General features: G+C 43.0%; 1 protein-coding gene across 7 annotated transcripts in view; it reads right to left on the reverse strand.

Moving 5' to 3' along the window:
* JAKMIP2 (janus kinase and microtubule interacting protein 2) overlaps positions 1–17,053 on the reverse strand; it is a 39,659-nt gene extending 22,606 nt beyond the window's left edge. For all 7 annotated transcript variants that reach the window (XM_052689835.1, XM_052689840.1, XM_052689841.1 and 4 more), the window contains exons 1-5: positions 16,928–17,053; positions 4,365–4,633; positions 2,653–3,150; positions 1,242–1,451; positions 36–134 (exon numbers count right to left, since the gene is read on the reverse strand). In XM_052689835.1, coding sequence (XP_052545795.1) covers positions 36–134; positions 1,242–1,451; positions 2,653–3,150; positions 4,365–4,493 — 936 coding nt within the window. In that variant the 5' untranslated portion in view covers positions 4,494–4,633; positions 16,928–17,053. The remainder of the gene's footprint in view (positions 1–35; positions 135–1,241; positions 1,452–2,652; positions 3,151–4,364; positions 4,634–16,927) is intronic.
* Positions 17,054–18,579: the final 1,526 nt, after the last annotated feature.

An 18,579-nucleotide genomic window follows, 5' to 3' on the forward strand; every position in this document is an offset into this window, starting at 1 on the left:
GGCCTCCCCTCTCTGACAGCACAAAGCTCACATACCAGTTCATTTCGTTCATCAACCAACAACGTGTTCCTGTCTTCCAGTTTCCGGATTGTTGCATTCAACTCAGCTATCCTCTTCTGGTTCCTGCGCAAGTCCTGTTCATCAGTGACAACATAACACAATTACTGATTCTTCAAAACACATTTGGGAAAGCAATCACCCAAAGCTACATACCAGTCAGCACAACCAACAAATTGTACTTGTTATTTGTTTTTTAGAAGATCACACATCTTGGCAAAAATGAGTTTTTGGGAGAAGAAAACATCTACTTTTGGGAAAATTTTAAGATTAAAAAATTTTACTTCTAAAAAATAGTAAAGAGATCCTGATGGTTTTTTTTTTTTTTTTTTTTACTATTATTACAGGGGAAGTAAATTTTACAGGGGTAGTATATTATTATAAAGCTGAAATATTCTAGTCTCAATTGATTTTTCCTATACGCTGCTGGGCCACTAAGTCAGGCAAAAAAGTAAGGACACCCCTTTCAGTATCAACTTTCTTTACCTTCTTCTTCCTCATTCACGTATATGTAAAAACACGCATGCATACACACTTGTTGGGTAAATACTGTGCTTAGTCACAAGGAGCTGCATTCCTTGTTGTAATGCTGTAACGTGATGGGAAGTGCAGAATAGCAGGGTGACAAAGACTTCGGCTGCAGCAAACAAGAACAAAGACAGCAGCCACGAACACAAAAAAAGAAATAAAAAAGAAAAGGCTGCTTATCATTGGAAGGCCTCATATGCAGGGCTCTCCAGTGAGATCCCCTCACCTCCACTGCCAACCCTTAAATGAGGTCTGGGAAGGGGTGAATCCTGGTTTCATCCCTTCCACCCAATCAGGCACACTGCATACACCTGAACTCCCCTGGGTTGGCCATGCCTTCCCACCACATGTTCCATTCACTATTTCGGGCCATGAATTTGCATATCTGCTACACTTGTGAATGACAGCAATAGCTGCACATGCATAAAGCAAGACAGAAATAGGAGGTACTCTCCAAATCTCCTAGGTTCCCCACAGCCTTCTCTCTGCTCATCTTCCTGATTTCTGTTTGTTTTTGAGGATGCAGGCTATCCGGATAGTTATGTTCATCAATCAATGCTTTCAAAGCAGTACTGATTTTTTAAACGTTTTCCCAGGGGCCAAGACAACATTTAAGCAAGAGAAACGTTGTGTAGAAGTCAGTAAAACCTGCATACAGGGCTGCTGCAGTGCTCTGAGCCATCTCCGGCCCTTCCTGGGATCTCCCTCTTGGGACTGCTCATGTTACACTCTGCCTCTTTCACCAGGAAAAGCTGTTCATCCAGAGCTTCTTTCTGCAGCTGCAGCTTCTGCACATAGCCTGTTTGTGTCTCCAGTTCTTTCTCCAAGGAAAATATGATCCTATCTTTAGCCTTGATCTCATCCATCTGATGAGAAAAGCACAAGAGCAATAACGTTAAGTGTGTAAAAACAAAAGCACTTCAGCCTCAGTGAATATAGTACAATAGGATTTACTAGTGTTCACCACTTAAATCTGCTAAGTCTTACCACCCAGGCTTGAAAATAATATACTCCGAGGTGTCAGCCACACTGTACACCACTGCAGTAACAGCTTTGATAGCCTTACACAAAGCAAAACTGAGCACAATGTGATGTGCAAAATGGGAGGGGACACAGCCAGGACGGCTGACTCAAACTGGCCAAAGGGACACCCATACCATGTTGACACTGTGCTCAACAGTAAAACTAGGAAGACTAAGCTGGGGCTGCCATGCCTTAATGACTGAACGGGCATTGGTCAGCCAGAGGTGAGCAACTGTGCTTTGCATCATTTGCATTTCTTCTTCTTGGTTTTTAGGATTTTTTTTTTTTTTTTTTAAATCTTTTCCTCTTTTACTTCTTAAACTCTCCTTACCTCAATGTTTTTTATAACTTGTTACTATACGATTATTTCTACCCCCTCACTGTGGGAGCAGAGGAGAGGTGAATGTGTGAGAGGGGGGTGCATAGCTCCCTATCAATGTTCAAACACAATGCTTTAAAATAAAAAATACCACTCCTGACAGTATTTACATCACTGTTTCCTTCTACTGAACTGTCAGTTTTCATGCCAAATGTTCCAATACTGCAAGCAGGCCCAGTTCCCTAGCTATACAAAAAACACAGCCACTTGCACTACTACTGGTATAGGTTCTTTTTACCCATTCTCATTAGTATGAATTCATTGAATGCTATGGCAAGACCAAAGCAAAAGGTCTCTTCCCTCTTGCCATGATTTGATGTGTTTAAGACACTAACATAAGGGTTAAAGAAACTAATAACTTCAAGTGCAGATGTATTTTCTAATATTTCGCATGGCAGATATATTAGGATCTTGGCAAGCCAAGGTCTTGATGAAATCAATCACCATTACTCTGTGGTATTAGCTGCCCACCCAATGGTTGCTCTAACTGACTCACTGTGAGCTATCAGCCACAGAGATACAGCAACATGAGGTTTTTGTTACTTCTTCAGACTGAGCTGCTTTGCAGAGTTCTAAGATTCACCAAAAAACTGAAAAGCAAAGGAGACAAACTCACTACAGAATAAAATACATGAGACTTTTTGGTGCAGGGAAGGGTTACTAACCAGGCGGCGAATATCCCTCTCGCTCTCCCACTTGATCTTAGAAATGGCTTCCTGGTGGGACTGGTGCTCACTTCGAAGATCACCTGCTTTGATCTTGTCAGCTTGGATCATATTGTTCAAGGCCTCATCTACCTGCTTTTTGGCAGACTTAAGTTCAGTAATTTCCTGCAGAAGCTTAAGGCGCTCAGAGTCAAACTGTTTTCTGGCCTCTTCACGAGCCTCAATAGTCAGGGCTGTCCTTACTTTATCGCTGCTGCCATCCCGCAGGGCACACAGCGCTGACTTGAGGCGCTGGATTTCACTGTCTCGGACTTTCACCATTCGTGTCATCTCCTGCTCATGCTGTTTGATGAGGTTCTCCCTCACAGCCTGCAGCTCCTTCATTTTCTCCTCATGGAGTTTGGCTTTTAGCTCTGTGATTTGCACAGTTTGCTTGCGCTGCTCCACTTCACGGATACGCTTTGTTTCTTGAGTCTTCTCTCTTTCAAGTTTAGCAATCTAAGTTGAAATAAAATGAGAGTCAACTGCTACCAAGATACTGCTACCAAAACAAGCTCACTTGGACATGCAGCCATGTCAGAATAAGAAAGGGTTTCCTGCAGACCCCAGTTGTTCCTCCATCCTCCTCCAACAAAATACGGGCCAACTCCTGAAGTCTTCGCTTAGATACTGCAATGTCTTTACTGAAGATAAATACTTCAGTTTTTCCTTAAGAAATAAGTCCTTGTATAGACATTTGACTAACAGCTTTCTAACTCAACTGTTAATTTCAACCAAATTCCTCAGAGAAGTAGAAGGCTTGGCAATAGCAAGATTCATACAGATTTCATGTGATTCATGACTGTAGGAAGTTAGAGGAAAGTGCGTGCTGCAAATCTGAACATCCAGAAAACATCTAGTCTTCTGTAGATGTTCTTAATCATAAGTGAAACTTTCAGGTAGTCAGCTCTTGGACATGAAACTAAAGAAAAGTGTGCTTCACTGGTCATTACAAGGATTGTTCTTTGTTGCTATTTAATATAAACAACTTTTAAGTTATTTGTCCATATGTTTGGAATCAAAGTTACAGAGCAGCCTTCAATACATTTACACTAATATATGTCTAAGCCCAACTGGAGACCTCTGAGCACTTTCACAGCACAATCCTACGTGCACCTACACATAATACTCAGTTGATTTTTAAGGAAGTTTAGCTATCATACTGAAAAGCTGGCAGATCACTGGTACCTGAACAAGCCTGAAACAATGCATACATACCTTAGTGCACATGACAGAGTTGGTCTGTACTGCAAAAGGATTACAAAGGTCCATATGGACTTTCATGCTGTACACTTAAGGACTACTTCACTCAACTTTGAAATAGAGATATATTTTACTGAAATAAGCAGTCATTCAAAACAGCAACACTATACAACTTCTAGGCACTGGAATTTTTTAAAAATGGTATACTTAGAAACAATTTGAGCAGATAAGATGAAAAATCACTAATTGGAACACGGGCAAAGATGTTACAAAAGGCATAATGCTTCACTGTAAGGCCAGAGGCTGCTTGAATTTGTACCTCAGTAAAAAGAAATCTATTCCAGTGAAGGAACATCAAACTGTTGTTCAAGAGAAGAGTTTTGCTGCATCTCTTGATTTCCGTTCTACTGTTTTCCCCACATTTCTTTCCTTCAGTGCAGACACTTCTTTAAAACCAAACCCTCACTCACCTTAGATTTCTCCTGATGCAGCTCAATTTGGATGTCCGTTAGCTTGGTCCTGAGTTCCTCATTGGCAGCCTGTAGGGCTACAATCAGTGCCTCAGGCTTTTCGCCTTTGCTACGTCCTTTTTTGGACATGATTTCTTATCAGTGAGAGTCCGTATGTTTAATTATTTCAAATACAGACTGCCATCTTTTTTGATCCTTTCTGTGCCAGTTTGTTTAGCACTTACTACATGGCATTCCTTAAGGTTCTGTCCTCAGCTGCTTTGGAAGCCCTGCAAGAAATAAGACATACTATTATTTGCCAGTGGACGTTGCAGCATGACAGTTCACATGGTTACAGAACACAGGATAGCTCATTTCTCAAAACACTGCAGTCTTTGTCTGAAAACCTACAAGGGAGATGCCAGCACAACCAGGCTTCTGCATGCAAGTCTAACATACCAGTAGAGATTTCGTACGTACTCTTTCCCTTTTCTCATAAAGGCACAGCATGCAAAGAAGATACAAATTTGATTACAATAAGGATTAAAGCTATCGAGACTACAGAACTGGAGAGGACAGGTCATTTAATTCAAGCCTTACAGTTTGGGATCATGATGGAACAGGCATTTTAGTCCAAAGGTTCTATCAACAATCTCTTCCTCTTGCCCTTCCCAATCCCTTGCAATCTTCCAAGCCTCCCAAATTCAGGCTTTCACGCAACAATTCTACAAACTGCTACAGGAAGAGAAAAGCACTGACATTCTCACCACCATTCGAGTTTCCTTAGAAGCAGAGAAAAAAAATGATATGCAAAACCCCCAGCCAGGCTAGAATTTGCCTCCTTTGCCATTTTGCAAAGGAGACTCCATCAACAGTGTCCCTCAGCCAAATTTTGGAGAAAATTCCAACCTTAGCCAAACTGATGCAGTAAGTTTAAACACAGTCACATCAGTAAGATATGCAGATTGGGAAGCTTTGCGAACAGCACACTAAAACACAGATGAGCTGGTACGTCTCGAACATTTTGAAGGCATCCCTGCTCCACTGTAGGAGCATTTCCTGCATCAGCCAAGGGTCTGGCAACACCACATATCCCGCCCATCGATACACAGAGCAAATGAGCACCTTTAGGGTTGCTTTAACATGCTAAGCACAGGCAGAGTCTTCAAAGTCACTCTCCGGCCATGTCTGAGTCTCACTTATAGACTTAAAAAAACGGAAAGAAACTCAGCGTGGTTCAGTTTCCAGCAACAGTATCTATCACACAGTGTAACCCTCGCTGTCAGATCTGTCAGTTGTTTGCACACCTTGCCTCTTCAAGTGGCCTAATTCCCTCCTTGCTAAGCTGCTTCCAAGAATCTTGGAATGCAGTCTGACACAGATTGATACTCTTTTCCAGCTTGAGTTATGCCTACTGATTTACAAAGAGTTGCTTTTATGTCACAGAAAGAAGAGTGTATGCTGTTGGATTCAAGCATACAGATCTGTAGGGAGACTGTAATAAGGGTCCTTTATTAACCTAGTTTGAGGTTTGGGCCCTTGAGATCTGCTCCAGACCACTCTAGGAAAATGGGTGGAAATACGTATTGAACATACGTTGCAGACCACACTGTGGTGAGACTGGCTGTCTGCAGCAGCACTTAAGAAACCCTGCTGTAATGCAACGTGAGCTGGAAGCTGTTCTGGAACACAATGTGATCCTATGGATAGAGAAGAGACCACGGCGCACAACTTCCAGGTTCTTTTTCCTACCCCTTCCACTCGCTGTTTTGGTTTGTAACTTTGGCTATTCTGCTTAAGACAGTGACTTACTTTGCAAACCTGTAATAATCATTTCACTTAGGTAGGTTCATAATTAATGAAGAGAACTCTGTAATCAGTGTAACTTTCACGTTCTTTCAGCACATCCTTTATATTATTAATGAAGGGCTAGATTTTTGCTTTCATTATTTCTTGAATTAATCACAGCAAACCATTACTGCAGTTAAACCATTACCGGCAGTTTTTCACCTAGGAACAGAAGAACTAGTCCTTCCTAAATTGAGGTCCCACATTGTAACCCTGGCAGAGCTAGAGCACAGAGGGGCTGGGGCACAAAGTCCTGTAGGCAGAAGCTGCACTCCTGACAGAGCACAGACCTTTCAGTTTATTAGAGTGAAACAGATGATCAGCAAGAGCTGGGCTCTATCAACACTCCAGCACAAGGAGAGGTAGCAGCACAGATTCCCACTGCAGGTCAATACTACTGTTATTTTCTGCTGAAGCAGCAGGATCTACTTGCCAAGGAGGTCAGAGAAGATTTCTTTCCAAGTGGCATCTCTACCTTAAGTCTACGTGCACCCTTCACAAATTATTCTGGCACAGTAAGGGCCTATGTTAAGATTTGCATTTCTTTTTAGTAATCAAAACCTTCACTAGTGTAAAACTACCCTTCACAGAGGAAACTGTTGTTATTGGTCATTTAGGAGATCTGCTGGACACCTTATAAGTACTGCACACACAGTCGTGCAATACATAGATGGCCTCCACTTGCAGTAAGCGTTCTCCTCACACACATTACTTTTGAAGAGAAAAAGGAAAATATATGGCCGCTTCAGCAGGCTGCATCCTCCAGGAGATCTAAGTGACGTGTGGTATCCAAAAAAACTGTCTGTACAGAAAGAGACAAACGGCCTTTGCAGCTATTCATTGCGCTTCCTTGGCATCCCTTAATGGTTAATGCATCTCAAACACGCGTAGCATAAATGACTTCATGCCAAATATCCTTCTCCTAGGACTTCCCATCACCCCATGTCCACAAGAGTTAGAAACGTATTCTTGATTGACTAGAAAGTACACCAGCTACCATAAGGGTAACAGAAAGTTGGACATCTCTGTGCGTTTGCATGTGAGCAGATCCTCCACATGTAACAGCTCCACTGAAATAGAAGTTATTTTTAAGTACTTGCAGAAGATATAAGTACTGAGTAAGCTAGAAGTAAGAACACAAAATGCTGACCAAAAGATAAGCGTTCATTTCTTTATGCACTAAAAATACACATGGAAGACTGCTATCATATTTACTGAAATGCAGTAAAACACACACAATATATTGCAATACTGTTAAAAGCAAAAGTAATGAGAAACATTAGGCTTATATTATTCTAAATCTATCATCTCTGTGCTTTACTTTCTTTTTGGGTAACATTATTTCCCTGTTTCTCCCTGAAATTGCAGTATCATCAGTATAGAAAATAATCTTATTTGAAAAATAAATCAAGATATTCATAGAGCCACATAACTTCACAATATCAACCTATTAACTAGCAGGCTGTCACTATCCCTAAAGTTGTATTTACTCTTCTGAGAGTGAGAACATTAAATTCTAGACCAGATCATGATTAATACTGGAAGACAAATCCCCTCTGTGCAACTTCTAAATCTCTTCCCCTTCTCAGCATTTAAAAAAAAAATTAAAACTCCTGCAGGATGGGGGAGGGGGTAAAGGGGCCAAGTCTAAGTAGATTTCAATGCAATCTCTAAGTCTAGAGCTGGTTAAGAAGAATATATCTCAAAATTTATGCAGTGTGGAAAACCCTGAAAATTAAGAGTATCCTTCAGAACAGAAAAGAAATGGAAACTATTATTACTATCTGGAAAATACTGAAACCATCTTACTGCATTGCTTTGCTATTATGAAATCAATATATAATTATTGAGATTGCTTTTTTTATTAGTATACCTGTCATGGGTTTATGATTTTTGTCACTGGTATTCCACACCATGTAGTGAACTGGGAGTTAAAAGGTTAATCACAGAATGGCCTGGGTTGCAAAAGCCCACAGTGCTCATCCAGCTCCAACCCCTGCTGTGTGCAGGTCGCCAACCAGCAGCCCAGGCTGCCCAGAGCCACATCCAGCCTGGCCTCGAATGCCTGCAGGGATGGAGCATCCACAGCCTCCTTGGGCAACCTGTGCCAGTGCCTCACCACCCTCTGGGGAGAAAAGCTTCCTCCTAATATCCAACCTAAACCTCCCCTGTCTCACTTTATGACCACTCCCCCTTGTCCCATCACTACCCATCCTTGTAAGCAGCCATTCCCCCTCCTGTTTATATACTCCCCTCAAGTACTGTAAGGCCAACGCACCAGCTGTGAGGATTGCTGGCATTCCCAGCAGACTGACACTGTTCCATTTCTGTTTTCCTGCTCACCAGTCACAAGACAGTCCTTCTTTTGCTGTTCATCTCTGCAGTGCTCCCCAGCCATCTGTCTTCAGCTTTAGTGTCCAAAAGTGAAGGCCTTACTCTATCTCTCATTTTGATTTATTAGTTTCAACTCCAGTGATACTGTATTTTACTGTGCAATCTCACATTCCACTACCACATTTAGTAAATTAGTTTTCTCCCTCTGCTCATTGCCACTGTTTTATTTCAGGCCCATCTCCCTGCCACTTCCCTTTGTACCCTTCCTGCTGAACCCGGCACACTGGGCCAGAGCTGCTGACAGTAGTATATAACAATCATGAAACACCTCTGTCAAAACCAGATGGCTCTATAACAAAACACTAAGAAAACTGTTATGAAATCTGTAGCAAAAGGTTGTTTTGGCTCACAAAGCTCTGAGCTTTGTAAAGATTTATATACCAAATCTGATGTTAGTAGTTGTCCTACAGAATGGGTTTTACAGCACAGAAAAAAAATCTCAATAGACAGCAGCCTATTCTCTGCTATTCTCAAGCTGTTCTGCAGAGTTGTAAGAGGACTTGCTTCCTTCATGGATAACAGGGTGAAGGAGCTGCAAACCCTCATTAACTTGGATTCTAATGTGTATTATCACAAAATGTGCATTTCGTAACAAAATCACAGCATGCTAACCTCACAAAGGACACTGCCTATACAAATTATAGTCAGGCCACTCCTCTGCTAGGTTTTGATTTTGTGGTCTCCCTGAAACTAGGCTGCTGTTCAGAGTTTAATTTGTATTTCTACAAATTCCATACGCTCCCTCACAGCGTATGGTGTCTGATATGGTTTATTTCCCATAACAGTAAACTTGATTTTGCGATGCTTATTAAAAAGTAAGCAAAGTATGAGGGACTCCTCTTTTGTGATACTGGCCCAGTGTCACAGCAGATGCTGGCAGTATGGCAGCAGATGTTGAACCTTCCTGTCATTATTGCATTACGTTTTGTTGCCATGTGACGGCAGAGCAGCTAACGAAAGATGGACAGCATGGGCCGTGTTTCCTTGGAGTGACACCACAGCTGTGAAATAGCAAGTCACTGGCAAGCGTGACATGCAGGCTCCTGGTCACCACTGGTGAAAATGTGTAACTAACTGCAGTGACTGTGTTAAAAAATAGTGTTTTGTAGCTAAGAGTTTGTCCTACTGATTAGCATTATTGCACTCTATGTATCTGTTTGCATCTCCACAAAAATAAATAGGAGGCATTATTTTCAGAGCAACCTAGGTAACAACAGGTTCCGAGGCCTCAACTCCTCTCTGCATGAAAGGGCAATGGAAACATGAGCAACCACCACACAGCTGACAGTCACCATTCAGCCGTATTTAAAAAGTATTAGCTCAGTGACCTGTTAATTGTAATCAGGTCCATTGGCAGCAAGAAACACTGCACCCACAATCAAGTTTCATTACTCCGAGTAGTTCAGAGCTAAATTCACCTTTCTTAGACGCCTCTACCAAAAAGGAAAAAGTGTTTTTAAAAGGATGTTGTTATAAGCAATAACTCATATCCTCTGTCCATTTCAAGGGATCAACTGTCTGTAGAAGAGCAGATGGATCAACTTTCCATTCTCTGAAATACACCAGGGGCCTAGAGGAAATTTCTGGGGATAACAGCACCTGAAACAACAGAGGGAGAATAACGGAAATTCTTAGACTGCATAATTTGTTTGCTCTTATGTGTTTTACTAAGGTAGTCTCATCACCTAGGCGAGTTGCTTTAACAAAGAACAAGTTGATTTTATCTTAAGTTGCAGTTAAAAGAACTGAGCTTTATTCTTCCTCACAGCACAAGGGTCTCACCCCATCAGAGCTCGCTCTAAGGGCCGTACTTAAATTATAGTTATACTCCAGTTCTCTGTTTTCTCAGGGCAGCAGATGGTAGCCACCACAAGTCTCTCACACTTCCAAAGCCCTGCTCCACTAAAGGAGGTGACATTTGTTTCACTGGGAGGTGGTTCTAACAGTATGAAAAAACAGAAGCTATTGAGCCTAAACTGACAATCCTTCAGTATTTCAATTCTGGCCAGAAAACAATTCACATGCTAATTCAGCCTACTCTCCACCTGAGAAGGATGCCAGGACAGTTCAGTCTACCCCATCTCAGTTTTTTTCCTGACTCTTGACCCAAGCATTCTGGCTATGGATTCCAATATTCAAGAAATCCATAGCACTCCATTCTTTGTGTTATGTCACACAATGGAAAAAAAATGATTAATGGAAACTGCAATTAGAAGAGTGGTCTGCATTATTTTTGTATGAAATCACAGTTCAGCATCCCAAGGCCAACCCAAAGTCTTAAATCAGACATACTGTAAATGCTTGCATGCCTTCACACAATTCTATTCCATGCTTCTTTTTATAGTGAGGACATGGCAAACTTCACACGCTAGCAGCTAACATGTTTTACTTCACCGAATGGTGACAAACAGCTCTTCAGAAAAATATCTGAAGCAACTCAGCTTTTAACAGAACAAAATTCATAGTCTAATAGTTACATATTTACTCAATACCACAGCAATTTTCAATAATACTGAAATTCCTCCAGGACTACACACAAAATATCCGTCAGATTCAGGCTCAACATAAGGAGCACAGCACAAATCTGGTGCTTCTAGGCTGCTAAAACTACCATTGGCCCTTGCTCTATAAAGTGAGCCAAACATTTCTACCCAAGTTGCTGGCAGCACCATGGAAACAGTCAAAAGGGGACAGAAGCATTATTGTTATCTGCAGCAAAGCTGAGAGATATATTAAACCAAAATTCTAGTATCCTGTGGCTAAAATACCATCTGCCTCCTTTTCACAAAGTTCTTTTCCTAGAAGTTAGCACAACACAGTGCTCACCAAGAACACTACCGGTAAAAAAACAAGATTCTTCCCTGTTCTGAAGGGAAATCAAAGAGTGAAAGATACATGGACGTAGATCAGATGTGGTAGCAATTAGACAGATAATACAATGGAAAAAGGTGGTGCAACCGAGGTGTAAAAACCAGAACGATGAGCACAGTAGAAAGGTGCCGTAAGGGAAGAGAAGAAGATTGCTTACCCACATCAGAAGATTCCAGGCTCACAGAGGAAAGCTCCACCAAAGAGGGATCTCCAACCAGAGATCCTTCCCTGCTGGCAGCCAGCCCTTAAGTGAGGCCTAAGAGAGGAGCAGCCAGGCTCCACCCCTTCCTGTCCCACAGGTAAATTGCTGCAGCTGTGCTCCCAGGGCTGCCCGGCCCTTTCTCAACAGTTCCCATACAGACATTCAATTTAAGAACAGCAGAACTGTCAGAAAAGGGATGAAGTCCAGCAGCCGTCCAGCTCACTGCAAGGCGGTGATCTAGAAGACATTTTGGCGGTCCTGTGCTTCCAACGTTACTCCAGGCCTACCCGTGGTTTACCAAGAAAGCTGTTTTGTAAAGGAATGTTATGCAAGTAGGATCACACTCAAATCCCATCAGAGAAACACGTGGAGCCTGAAAGATAAATACTGCAATTTCCATGATTTATATTATCAGGCCCTTCTTTTGATTTTGATTTTGATAAGCCAGCAAATACATATTTTATTTAATCAAAATGCATACAAGCAAGAAAACAAAACGTTCACCACTAAAAGCTGTCAGATATTTAAATACTACTATTAAAAGTGGAGTTAGCCTGTAAGAATTTCTGCCACCTTTAGCTAAATTCTTCCTGCAGTTGATGAAAGGGGATTTACATAAGATGTCAGAGTGAATAAGAAAACTCTGTGTTCTAATCTCCCTTCCTCACTTCTAACAATGTAGATCTCTCTGATAACTTTTCCTTCTTTGGACATCTTGCTTCTGACCAGATCACTTCATTCCTACAGTTCATTGTAAGTTCAATATATCTTCAAAACATGTATGATTGTGTGATTCCGTGGGGTTTTTTCCTCTCTCTGCATCACTGTCAGTGCCCTTCAGAACCTGATGAACATATCTTTCTAACTTCCCGTGTCCTGTATCTCACTTAAGTTGTCTGGGATAAGACTCTGCATGTTCCCATTACCACAGGCTATACTCCAAGCTGTACAAATCTAAGCCAATGTGCATTACAGTTTGTCTCTTCAGATCAGCTTTCCAGCAGAAATACGAGTATGTATGTGAACGTCCTCTTATCTGTTTCAACACACCTTCGAGTCAAAATGCCTTTCTTTAGAAACAGCAGTGCTAGAAACAGAATTCACTAGAAACACACAGATTATTCACTTAGGGATACAATATTACCAGAGTTGCTCTTTTTCATTTCTGATTGTTGTGATTTTTACCCTTCTATCGTACGTTGAAAGATAGATGCACCAGTCTACAAGCCCTCAAGAGCCCTACAGTCTGCTTTCAAGAACAACGCTTACACCTTCATTGACTTCATCCTACACAGGTCACCATGCAGATCACTGACACTGACCACATATTTCAAGGAAAGGGCAACATGTGTGTCATTCTGTGACCCACAAAACATGCAAAGCAATTCAGAAGTGATCTGCTAACGCAGACCTTTGCAAAAACAGGCCAGTCCGTTCAGCCAGTAATGCTTACCACTGAATATACGTGGATGCTGATTTGCAGTTAGTTGTGCCTCTAAAGCGCTGGGCACACTCTCGTCTTATAGCTTAATTCCTTAAAGCATTTCCAAATTAATTAATCCAACCACTCATTCAGTTACAAGCAATCAAATAGTAATCCACACAATTGTTCTTTCAGCTGTAAATTACTACATGTACTTCAAGTGCAATGGTCTACAAACACCCTTTGTTTGTCTGAGAGTGATTATAACTGATTATAATTTCTATTCAGGGAGGGGAGATGGAAAGCGAATATTACTAAGGGCCCTATGAAACTGCAGCAAATTCTCTGAGCTGATTCTGCAAAAGTGACTGCATCTCATTTTCCTCCTCATTGATACAGGCAGAAAACATCAGCTCACAGAACCTTGAATATTAAATACAAAAAAGCATAGCGTAAAAAAAAAAAAAAAAAAAAAAAAAAAAAGACTTATCTACTAATAACAGAACTTCAGGAACAAAAAAGCATTTATGTTCAGTGAACTATAATAAAATGTTATGGATTAACACAATTCCAGGTCTTTTGAATACTATTCAATATCTTATTTGTACACCAATCCTACATCAAAGACATACAAAACAATTGAGTACAGGTTATAATTAACATTGAGTTATATGGATTTTGCATACACTGCACAAATTAATAATGAAAAATATTTATGCATCAATTAAAAAAAAGTCTGCTTACTGAATTTTAACAAACCAGTGCTAATAGAAGAAAAACATGCTCAGAAAACCTGCAATTACCATTTCTCCCACCTTTACATGTTCACTCATTACTGATTACTCTCATCTACTCTGGACACTCCATGCAAGTTTTAACTGCATTTCTTCTTCTTTTCAATTTTAATTTCCACATTTGTTGGACATTTAGTTGAGCTTATTTACTGATATCAGTGGTTATCAGTTAATTCAAATCAGTCATTTTGCTGTATTGTGTAAAAATAAGTTTAATCTGATTGTTTTATTGTTCATCACAGAATTATAATTCAACTGAAGATAGAATTGTGGCATATTGGCTCTTCGGGTGTATTCATTACTTGTTGGCTGCTGTTACACAGTTCACTGAGAGTATTCTCATAGTGTAGTCATGTACTTAAATACTTTCTGCATTCATTTGCCTCTTTCTCAGGTAACTGCGAGGCAGATGGGCACACAACTCAGTCCACCTTGCTTTTATTCTGACAGCAGTGAAGGGAAGTGGCTGCAGTGTCCAAACATGATCTTCCAGGAAAAAACCCACACAGGCCTTAAGGTTTCAGGATGTGCCACAGTTTGTCAGCAACCCACCATGATCCAAACTGAAAGCCTGCATCCAGAAAAGCACTTGCTTATCTCTATTTTTTCCTTTCAAGTTCATCAGATACTTCACAGTGCAATCTGCAGCTTTTCTGTCATTTACCAAAAAGTTGCTAAATACACTCGTTGCAACTTCATGTCAGCATCATGCTGATAAACTTGCTATACAGGTCCCCAACTCCTGCAACAAATAAATTAGACTGGAGGGGAAGGGGGGGCATTTAGGATTTTCAGTCCTGATATTTTAAAGGAAAAATTCAAATAGACCTTAAAGATACAAAAGCAAGTAATAAAGATTCTGGATCTTGAAAGCTGATGGCAGAGTTGCACTGATGCCCTGCACAGACGTAGATGATGACTAAAAAGAAGGCAGCAGAGAATCTGTCTCTGAAGACAGGAAAACACGACTGTTATAATCCAGTCAAGAGCAGATGTTGAAGTGATACAGATCTATACAGGAACTTTGAAAAGCTTCCTGCCTGGGAATTAGAGCAGTCTAGTTGTTATAGAAACATCCACTGCAAACATACTGTCGTAAAATCAATTAAAGTAATTATTTTAATCATTTATTTTGCAGTAACCAAACATTGCGATGCTATGATGCACAGGGGTTGCAGAGAAACCTGGCTGAACATAGAAGATATGGAGCATGACAGACCATGTGATCCAAATTTCAGGTAGCTGATGAGAATTATTTTGCTGTTTCACAACTTCACAAAGAAAACAGAAAGCATAAATACTGACCACAGTGCAAAGCAACCCCCACTCACATTAGTGAAAATTTCACAGTAGTGAAAAATGAGTTCACAGCATGGTCAGTCCCAAAGTTCATTCAAAAAGGTGGAAAAGATAAAAGTTGTAATTCACAAACTACTTGGATTTCAACACCTGTACACCAGCCTTATGACAGTAGAATCCATTACCATATCTTTTTTCACAAGTTGACGGGCTATTATTATACAGTTTTTAAACCACAGTACCAGTAATATCAACTGGATGAATAGAAAACAAAACTGAAAATTACTCTGAGCACCGTTCTGACAGTTGTGTTTCACAGTATTTTCCTGACTTGAACACCCAAGGGCTACTTATCCATTGTAATGGCAGAGAAATTATGCAGCATTTTCCAGCAACTTGATAATAAAATGTCTCACAGACCCTACCGCACATTTACAAATTAAGAAGTGGGGTGTTAAGAACAAAGGCAACTTTCTTCTTAACACTCCACCACGATGCAGCTGTACTTTGTGTTCATTTCCTAGTAAGTAGGACACAGAGGCTCTCACTCATAAGACATATTCGGGAATGGCCAGTGGAAGAAGAGAAATTGTCAAAAACCACCAAAATATGACAAGGACAAGGTTATCAAACACTCTGCCTAGGAGACTGGGCACAGAAAGCCCGGATTACTAAACAGGGCATGGTATATGCACACACACGCAGAATCTGACCGAAAAGACGAAAGAGACTGAGAATAAGAACCCAAGGCATCACCTTACTGTAATGCACAGGGCAGGCTCAGAACGCAAAGGTTTCAACAACACGCGTCGTTATTTTTTTCCTTACAAGAGTTCAAATTACGATTTCAAAGAAGACACATCTCTATGTTCCCAACCTACAGGGCATGCTCAGCATCTTTTTTATACGTATATTCAGAAAAGAAAACAGAAACAGTCTACAAATGAGCGTTCAGTGCCATAAACCAGCCCAAATGCATGATGCTGTCCTAAGCAGCCATCATGAAGCTGAGGGGCAGCAATTCCATGACCTAAGAGTAAATTGTGCATCAGCCTAATTGGCGCATTCCATCAGCTAACAGCTGTCCAATAATAACAAAAAAAAGATGTGTTGCGCGTACAAAGGGGCGAAGCTCGCGGGGTCTCACACACATCCACAAACCCACCAGCTCTAAGACTCTGAGACACGTACAGGTGCGTTTCCAAAAAAAAAACCACAGAAATAAACCTCGTGCAACGCTGAACAGGCAAAGATGCTCCACAAGTAAAAATAAACCAGGGGAGTTCCATCACAGCTGCTCCTGCTCAGCTGCGCCAGCGCCCAGCTCAGTGCCATCTCACCGAGGCCCATCGCAGCTGCGCCGCTCCGCGCATCGAATTCAGCTCCGTAAAAATTCCTTCCGCCGCAGGCAGCGATTTGCAGCACCGCGTGCCGTGGCGAGGACGAGACAATGACGGACCTGGAGCACAATGGTGCGGGATGGAGGCTGAGGCGGGTTCCGACACGGCTGCGGGCTGCATCCTTGCCACACCTCTCTCTCCATCGCCGTCGCCATCATCACCTGCATCCCTGCCTCCTCTTCTCTCCTCGCTCCCATCTGCTTCCCCTCCGCCTCCTCGGCCTCCATCTCAGTGCCATCGCTCGCCCTCCACGCCGCCGCCGCCCCGGCCCCGCTCCCCGCTCCCCGCTCCCGTCCCGGCCCCCCGCCGTCACTGTTGCGGCGCGGTGGGAGCAGGCAGCCCCCGCCTCTTACCGTGCCGCGGACAGGGGACGATGCTGAGCGGCGAAGGACAGGTGCGGCGCTCCCATCTTCCCGCTGCCGCGGCGGCTCCAGCGCGCAGCCCCGGCCGCTGCCGGCCTCCTGCGCGCCGACGCTGAGGGCGGGCGCCCGCCCCGCCGCCTCCCCGCGGCGGAGGCCTGCGCTGCCGGGCCGGGGTCTGCGGCAGGCGCCGCCCCGCCGACGCTGCCGCCGCAGCGCCGCAGCCATGGCAACGCCGCGGCGGAGGGGGCGCGGGGCCGCCGGCTGGTAGCGGTGCCGGGGTCGGGGAACCGTGGCAGCGCCCGTCGTAGCCCAGCCGCCCTGCGCCAGCGGCGGGGCGAGAAATCCGGGACCCCCGAGGGCGCGGGCCGCCACAGCGGAGAGGCCCGTCAGGGCGGAGCCGCGACGCGCCGCTCCCAGCGGGCGAAAGGAGCGCCTTTCCACAGGACGGCTCCCCAGCTGAAAGCCCTGCCGAAAGGAGCGAGAAGGCCGCAGAGCCGGCCGGAGGGCGCTGACCTTTACGGCAAGGCGTCCTTTAACGTGCCAGTTCAATCCCACACGGACGCAGTGGGAACTAGCCGTAGATCTAAATAAACTGCAGTGCACTAAGACTTCTTAGGTGTAAGCCAAGCCCAATGAGAGCCACGGCCACAAAAGACCCTGCTCTTGGGTTCCTCAGAAGCATCCTCATCTCTAAACGCTCAAAGATGCGGTGTGCCAGCCCATGAACACATCCACCATTCTGTCTTTCTTCTACTGCTTTACAGGGGAGATAAACCTGAACCTCCTCAGGTAAGGAGTTTGTTCTGCAAAAGCAAACTCTTCTGTTTACAGAAAATCTGAAGACATACACATTTTATTCTTTGTTGTTACCCGGTGTTGGCTTTTGCTAAGCATTGCAACACAGGAAACAAACCACTTTAAGAAACAGATTAAAGCTGGTGAGGGGTCTGGAACACAGGCCATATGAGGAGAGGCTGAAGGAGCTGGGAATGTTCAGCCTGGAGAAGAGGAGGCTCAGGGGAGACCTCATTGCTCTCCATAACTTCCTGAAGGGAGGTTGTAGTGAGCTGGGGGTCGGCCTCTTCTCTCGTGTCATCAGTGATAGGACCAGAGGAAATGGTTTCAAGCTACGGCAGGGGAGATTCAGGCTGGACATGAGGAAGTGTTACTTTTCAGAAAGGGTGGTCAGGCACTGGAATGGATGCCCAGGGAGGTGGTGGAGTCACCGACCCTGGGAGTGTTCAAGGAAAGGCTGGATGTTGTGTTGAGGGACATGGTTTAGTGGGAGCTGTTGGTAAGAGGTGAACGGTTGGACTGGATGATCTTTTAGGTCTTTTCCAACCTTGGTGATTCTATGAGTTCTGGATTTGTACTCTTCTATGCTACTGTCTACTTCTGCTGTAGGTTTATTATGTGGTAACTCGTATACTCCATCCATGTATTTGCTCCACACTGACAGCTTAATGGCAGCAGTGCTTATTCCAGGTCAGTCTTTGACCAATAAAACTTCCTGATACTAGAGTACAACATAGTTACCAGTCACTGACTCCCCATACATTAAGAGCTGTTTGTAGTTAGGATTCACAAGCTGGCAAAGGAGAGTTGAATTTTCTGAGACACTGACCACTAAGAGTAATACAGAG

Source organism: Tympanuchus pallidicinctus, unplaced genomic scaffold (genome assembly GCF_026119805.1).
Source record: "Tympanuchus pallidicinctus isolate F22 unplaced genomic scaffold, pur_lepc_1.0 scaffold25, whole genome shotgun sequence".
NCBI classification, from domain to species: Eukaryota; Metazoa; Chordata; class Aves; order Galliformes; family Phasianidae; genus Tympanuchus; species Tympanuchus pallidicinctus.